The sequence below is a fragment of the Asterias rubens genome, chromosome 3 (genome assembly GCF_902459465.1).
Source record: "Asterias rubens chromosome 3, eAstRub1.3, whole genome shotgun sequence".
NCBI lineage: Eukaryota > Metazoa > Echinodermata > Asteroidea > Forcipulatida > Asteriidae > Asterias > Asterias rubens.
In genome coordinates, this window is record NC_047064.1 from 21347678 (window position 1) to 21355469 (window position 7792).

The 7792-nt window shown below is 39.6% G+C and overlaps 1 protein-coding gene across 1 annotated transcript in view; it reads left to right on the top strand.

Annotated features, from left to right (window-relative positions):
• Positions 1-7078, top strand: part of LOC117288137 (protogenin B-like) — a 65089-nt gene extending 58011 nt beyond the window's left edge. Inside the window, exons 18-19 of the mRNA XM_033768841.1 lie at positions 230-436; positions 1062-7078. Coding sequence (XP_033624732.1) covers positions 230-436; positions 1062-1718 — 864 coding nt within the window. The 3' untranslated portion in view covers positions 1719-7078. The remainder of the gene's footprint in view (positions 1-229; positions 437-1061) is intronic.
• Positions 7079-7792: the final 714 nt, after the last annotated feature.

Genomic DNA, 7792 nt, shown 5'->3' on the forward strand with positions numbered 1-7792 from the left:
ATGGCCTGATGTTTCGACCCTAGCAGAGTCTTTCTGGAAGGCTAAGTGAAAGCTAAGCCTTCAAGACGACTCTGCGATTAACTTTTGTTTGTATTTATACCATAGGTCATTTTGGTTGGTAAGCAGTTTGCAACAGCAAATTTGATTTTGTTATACAATAATAAAAAAATGTTTTCTACAGAATCTCAAAAGAGAAATGTCTAACGGAATCTGATTTGTTTTCCCCCAGGGTGGGCCGCCTTTGATAATAAACGGTGATGGTCCGGTCAGAGGTCACCATCACCATCATCACCACCACCATTATTCAAATGGCATACCCTCCCGGTTCCCGAGAACCTCGGGACCCTGCAGCGCTGACCCTGATGCCTCTAGTGTGGCACTCCTCCCAGGCAGCGAGAGTGTTACCAACTCTGATCTTGGGGAGGAGAATTCTCAGGTTTGTTTATTTTCCTCATCTTCTCTACCTGTAGTCCGTCTTCCCTGATAAGACAGAGAGTAGGGTGTCGTGGCCGAGTGGTTAAGAGCATCGAATTCATGTTCTGGTGGTTGAGTCAAAGGAGTGTGGGTTCGGGTCCAGGTCATGGCACTTGTGTCCTTGAGCAAGATGCTTTACTAATAATGCTTCTCTTCATTCCATTAAAATCCATTGTGTCCTGTGCTTTTGCTGGGGTGCCCTTTGCGAAGTTACAAAACAAAGTGCCCCTTACCAGAGGAAAATTGCTGTTCTCCTTCAAGAGTGAAATTTTAAGAGAAAAGTTGCTCCAACACAAACCTGTTTTCCTCCTCTCTGTTCATCCACTCTTCTCCATAGCCAGTCAGAAGTGAACATTGACAGACAATTCTACGCTTTTGTATAAGAACAAACTGTAATCAAAGGTAAACTTGCGGGTCTTGTTTGGGAGAGTGTTGGCTTGGAAAAGAGACAGTTTGGTCTTGACGTTTCAAACAGTATACTCTGCTCGTCTTCAGGAGAAAAAAACCACAAGTTTACTGTTATTTATAGTGTATTCTTATCCTTCACACATGCAAAGCTTCAAACTTTTTAATGTCGTTATTTCCAGGGCAAATCAGAAGCCAGCAGTAGTTCTGGTGGTTTCTCACCCTTCACTCAGGATCCTAGCCACCGCGTAGCCGCCACCGTGCTCCAGTGCTGCACGCCAAGAACCGCATTACCTCACTGCGCGACCTGCTGCCTCGGGTCCAGTCTCCAACAGCTTACTGACTCGTCAACGGGGTCATACAGTGACACAAGGGGTGACACAAGGGGTGACAGGTCAACTTCCACCACCCCCTCGCCACAAGCACAATCTCAGGGTCACTTTACTGCAAATACGGGTGATATTATTAATTGCAGTAATAGAGGTCGCACTAGCGGACAATATTCAGAGGCGGGTAAAACAACGGAGTCACCGCCGGCTAGAAATGAACTCACATGGCCGAGACATACTGGGCGGCGGGGTGGTGGACGCCCACCTGGAATGAAACATGAGGGTTTCTCAGAAGGAAGCTGTGAGGAGGGAGGATTGGTGTGGGAGAGACAGACGCCTAGTTCCGATGGGAGTCCTTCCGCGGAGAATGTTACATCCACCTTGTTGGTTGGTAGGGAGAGCGACCACGCCATACCAGAGCCTTGGGAACAAGGAGAAGACACCAGTCCCGATTTCCTCAACCGTGTCTTGGATGAGTTCAGCTCTGGATCGGGGTCAACGACCGTCTAAACCTGGTTAACTAACCATAAACCAAGGTTTAAAAACAATGTGTACAACCATTCTACCTGATTATATAAATATATATATAAACAAAAAATGAAAACGAAGTCGTGCTTGGTTGGATGGATAGCATAAACAATGCATAGTGCTCAGGACCAGTGCATGACGGGTGTTTATGAAGATCGCAAGAGGTGGTCGACGAGTTGGTTGGGCGTCGTCCGACCACACCCCTTCAAGACAACGATATTGAACGTTTACGTACAGCTAAGAGAGTATATATCATGAAAGCATTGATAATGTAAAACAGTCGTATAACTCCTAATGCGTTGGGTGGATTGTGATGAGAGAAGCGTCTCTTCATGAGGACCATAAGAATCACCGGCCGGTATATTTTAATTATCACTACGGGTACTCAGTAGTGAGTTTGACATAGCTGCTAAATTGTTACATGTGTAGATGTTAGCATGTATCACCATACTGAAATTTGATTATATGCTTTTTTTTTTCATTTATTAATTTTTGCTTTTTAGTGTATATGTATTTGTATAGAGCATTCGGTTGTATTTATTACGCTTTATTAAGTTAAAATATGTGATGCAATTTATGATGTGTGGCGGACACTTGTGAGAGAGGGGGCGCCCTCTTGTGGATGTGAGAGGCATCCGTGGCGGAAAGGTCAGGTTGGATTCTCTGGATGGGATTCTGGGTTGATTAGGAATCATTCAAATCAATTCACTTCATTTAGCTCCATTAACAAATCTTAAGAAGATAAAGTCAATAAAAGCAGGAGGATGTTAAGTTCACCCCCCCCCCCCTTCTTTGGTGATGAGACTCCCTCATATACTAAAAATATCTGGACTCGGCGTAGTAAGCCAGATCCAAATAAGCAAGTTTATCTGGGCCATATTATACAAAGTCGAACAAAGTCTTGGATAGGGTTTTGGGATATAAGATTGGTTTACCCTAAGCTAGCCTTAGAAGACGTAGGTGACAGAACAATTTTGATTACCAGATAACTATAGGAGTTAAAAAAGAAAAAGAAAAAAATTGTTGAATGCTTGCATTACTTTGACCTGTTTTTGGAGAGAGAAAAATTTTTTAAAATTTAAAAAAAAAAACGCAAAAAGTTTACTGAAATTCTTTACCACATCTCATGGGATATGCTGCATCGGAAAAGGATCAAGTGACAAATTAGGTTCAAGACAACAATTGACTGGAAAGAGGAGGAATTAATATTTCATTTGTAAAAAATAAAGAGGAAATTTTGTGGTTTTGTGAAACCATGGTTCAAGTTTAAAGTCGACCACTTCTAGGTTATTTGCAATGTGACAAATTTTAATTGAAGCTTGCTGAGTGGTTTTAAAAGCAAAGTCATTGCATTCATTCAATAATAATTTTTTGGGTCACATTAATATAAAACAACATGAAATTGTTTGTCTCGCAGTGTGCGAAAAAATGGAGAATCTTTAAATTGCATACAAGATCAATACTTAGTTTTTAAAAAAACACCAACACTAATTATACATGTATATTTAAAAAAAATTACATCCAAAAGTAAAAAAAACAAAAAAAAGCACTGATAGAAAAATGGATGCAAAAATACTTACAAAAAATGGACCATCCAGTGAAGACCTTAGCAAAGAACTACTATTGCTATTTGTCTTAGCGTTAGTTGTTACATCGATACTAATCAATCCAGAATACTATTGGGAATCAAGTAAAATGTTGAAAAAAAAACTATTTGATCAAAATGTGTCATTATAGAATGTTAATTTTTTTTTTTTTAGATTGATACAAAATCGTCAAGAGAATCAGGTTTTCTTATTTTAACCCAGGGATTTCAATCTATACCTCAATTAAAATATTTATATTTAATGTTAAAACAAAAGTGGAAAAAAAATACATTGGAAAGAAAATGTATCTTTTTCTTGGGATCATTGACTTTTTCCTCGAAAAAGTTGTTTTCAAGTAGTTGTTAATGGTCCCATAGAATACAAAGTGTTCTGTGTCGGGCAACATTTTGTGACATTGTTGATAGACAGTGTTTGGATTGATCACTTTGGCTGTGACTACATATGGATTGTAAGGGCTCTTGCTGTAGCAACCAAAGCCAAAGCCAAAGTGCTTTAATTAGGCACAGCCCATCGTCAAAACCAACCATTTTCTCAGAAAGAGAGAACAGTTTAAAAAAAAGAAAAATCCAGATCGGTGGATATTGAGACTGAATCAGGTTAATTAATATTTGGATTATATTTATTGAACACTCGATGCACAATATTATTTTTATGAGACTGTGAAAAAAATACCAGAACAAAACCTGACGCTAGACAAAATTCAGAAGAAATGGTCAAGAAACCTGGTTTGAATTGTATCTTTTGGTATTTATTTAGCCAGCTTGTGGCAGTTGGATGGTTGTCACTTTGATCGCCACGATGGGGGAAGTGTTTTGTTTTCAAATTCACTCAAGAAAAAGATCAGGTATAAACTTTGACACCATAATGGTATTCAACAAAGAATTATACAACATTAATGTTTATAATTTTATGAAGATAATTTTTTTAAGTGCTTTTTTTTATTGTTTCTTCTTTGTGTTGATTCCCTTTTGAATTCAGTTGTGTCTGAAGAATTAGAAGAATTAGGTTAAAATCAAAAAATATAATTTTTTTTTAAATTATTTTTTTATTTATTATTTTCTCCGCCGATTGGAAAGGCTACCCAACCTTGTCACAAAATGGTGTAATTCGGCTGGTGTTTTTTTTAAAGGCTGTTACCATGTACATTTAATGGTAATCATGACAGTCAGAAGTATTAACTGCTAGATAAGCGCTCTGAGATATTGCAGCCATGGTATGCTACGGTATAGTTTGCTCCTCGGGAAGGTTAATTTGGGATCATTTGTGACAGAGAAATGGTAACATTGTTCAGAAGAACTGTCTGAATGTGGGATAATTGTTAGCGGCCGGGTATGTGTAGTTTCAAGACAGTGGACACTATTGGTAATTGCTTTGTGGGAATTCTGCACACTATTCAGGGATCCAAAGTACAATATTTTATTGAGAATTCTGATGATGCTTTTTTCCAACCATTCTTTGAAAAGATTTAATCATTGTGAAGATATAAACCCAGTAGACTTTGATCTTGCAGTGGACATGTTGTCTGGTATCTCTCTCTGAATAACAATTGTATGCTAGGATTCTCCTAGACAAGGCAAGGCACCATACTACTTTTGCCTGTCAACCTCGGTCTGGGTTGCATACATTTGAGTGGAGATCAAAACAACAGTGCAACACCATGAGAAAGTAATTTTATGAAATGACGCATAATTTGTTTTGCCCACTCTGAGGTCTTGAGACATTAATGTAGGGTGATGAATTCCAAGTACACCTCAAACAAACTGTACAGTTATGTAGTAAATACTCTTCATTTTAGTTTTAATTATTGACAGAAGACTCCTGGGTTTGATGGTGAACTTAAAGGTACACACACGGTCCTGTGATCATGAAAATCAATTTTTTGTCTATTTTTATGGAGCATTTTATTGTGGAAATGAAAAGAGATTAAAACACTCTGTGCTTCTAACTGATAGCATTCAGTTTCAAATGGGACGGGACGATCATCTAAAATTTGGGGTCAAAGCGCCATGTTTGGTATTGTAGCATTTTGTGTCTCTGCACTCTGCTCGTTGCACTCGTTGAGGGCACTCTTCAACAACTTCCATACTGTTATGTATATAAAATTAAATAAATACATCAACAATTATTGTATTAATAAGATAAATTCTTTAACAACAAACCAGTTTTTGTGGGCACAGGTTTGACCTAATATACATCATAGGCATTTTATACACTTTGTTTTTTCCTGTATTTTGTGTTGCTTTTTTCTCCCGCACGGTTTTCATTTGTTGAAGAAGTGCAAACTACCTCAGAAATAAAGTGTTAAAAATTATGTCTCAGGGAAAACGTGTATAATACATAATACAATTTATAAGAAAAAAAAAGACAAAAAAAAGAAAAGAAGAAGACATGTACAGAATGTTTAAATGTATTCAATGTCATGTGTGTCTACGTCACTCTACTTACCTGTAGAGCAAATTACTACAATTGCATATTCCCTATGCGCCGCTAGGTAACACTAAGACTTTTTTACAACAAGTGCAACAGCGCCCTCCATCGCCCAGTGCACACCGGCGCGAACGCCATGCGCAATCGCCCTCTTTCTCGGAAAGAGTCTCCACCGGTCGGAGACAACCTGTCCCCAGGACCCCAGAAATTTCTGAAGGCGGCCCCCCACGGATTGGTCGGTGGGAGGCCGCCTTGAGGCAAGCGAGTCACTTGCGCCATGCCCCCGGGAATCGGGGGTTTGGTGCGTGAAACCCCGCCCCGATTGAGGGCGCTGGTGTCCCATCTGGGTCGGCGCGGCTCGGACACTAGATTGAGTGTCGGCCCTGCCGCGAAACCCACCACGGGCGGGCCGCTGAGGTTGACGCCGTGGGATGGTATAGGAGGCTTGCTTCTTCGCCTTGGCCTTGGGCGCAGCCGGTTTCTTCAAATTAATCTTATCTGCCGCCTTGATGCGCTTGGCCTCAGCTTCCATGGATTCTTGGAACTGGCCCGCAAAAAGGTCGGGACCTGTGAGCGGCATAGGGAATATGCAATTGTAGTAATTTGCTCTACAGGTAAGTATTCGTTCGTAGACCCTACCCACACTACTGTGGGGGGGATTTTAAATGGAAGAAGAAAGTAAACTTTTTTTCCAATAATGATATAACTGGTTATTCAGGTGCACACGTAATATAGCATTTAAGTGTAAAATTTAAAATAGTGCAGCACACATTGGAAAGGACACCCCTTCCCCTCCAGTAAAATAAGGCACTCAAAAATTGCCATAAATATAATACTTTGGTTGCAGAAGTTACAATGAATTGCAGTAGCCCTACGATGTCATACCCAACGTTCTTGTGCATGTTCTGTTAATGTTGGATAATTACTTGTAGATCGGGTGCCAAAAAGCATTTCAAAGACTCGGTCAGTGACTGCGTGTTACTCACTGAGTGACTTCGTTTACTCGCTATACGTGCAACGAGAACTGTCAGTGACTGCGTGTTACTCACTGAGTGACTTCGTTTACTAGCTGTACGTGCAACGAGAACTGTGCAAAGTATTGTTTGAAGCTTTGTATGGTGTGGAGTAGTAGGAAGAAAAATAAGTAGTAAACTTGCGGGTACAACCATGTGTAAATCTCTTGGGGTGAGTGTTGGCTCTTCCAGTTTGGTCTCGTCGTTTCGAACAGTATACTCTGCTCGTCTTCAGGAGAAGACAGGCGAAAAAGGAGCAGACTATACTGTCCTGAAGACGAGCAGAGTACACTGTTCGAAACGTTGAGACCAAACCGTTTTTTTTCAGAGCCAACACTCACACAAAAGAGATTTACACATGGTTGTACCCGCAAGTTCACTATTTATTTATAGTTTCTTCCTTTGATAACTGTGCCGATAAAAACAAAATCATGACTCTTTTATAAATTATTATAACATAGTTTATTCAAGATAGTGGAACGTTTTGAGAAATAAGTATTGGGTTGGTGGGGGAGGAAGGTGTCTTGTTCTGAATTCTTAGTGCATGCGTCATGTTTCTTGTGTATTTTTGTTTTGGTTGCATTGGATCATGTGTTTGTAATTTTGCGACAAAAGATGTATTCATGATGTGAATTGGTTTGTTGGTTTGTTTGTTTGTTTTTGATTAATGTGTGCCAGAGTCTGCTTGTATTATTAATGCTATGTGTTTGTAAACAACTTGTCAAACCTAGATTGTAATTCCAATTTACAGAATGTATTTTGTCCGGTTCTAATCTGTTTAGTTTACTGTTAAATCATGCAAAGTGAGAATTGCTATATTTAGCCGACTGTTGCACAACCTCATTCTGTGCCAAGTGGACATTTCTGAAGAGATTGCCAAGAAAGTGAAACGAAGAAGGAAAACAGCTCAATTGTTAAGTTTGAAAACTAAAGAGAGATTTCTCTGGGTTATTTTTCTATAGATAGTTCCCAACTAAGCAGAAAACTTGGGTTCTTGGTTTGATCTGCG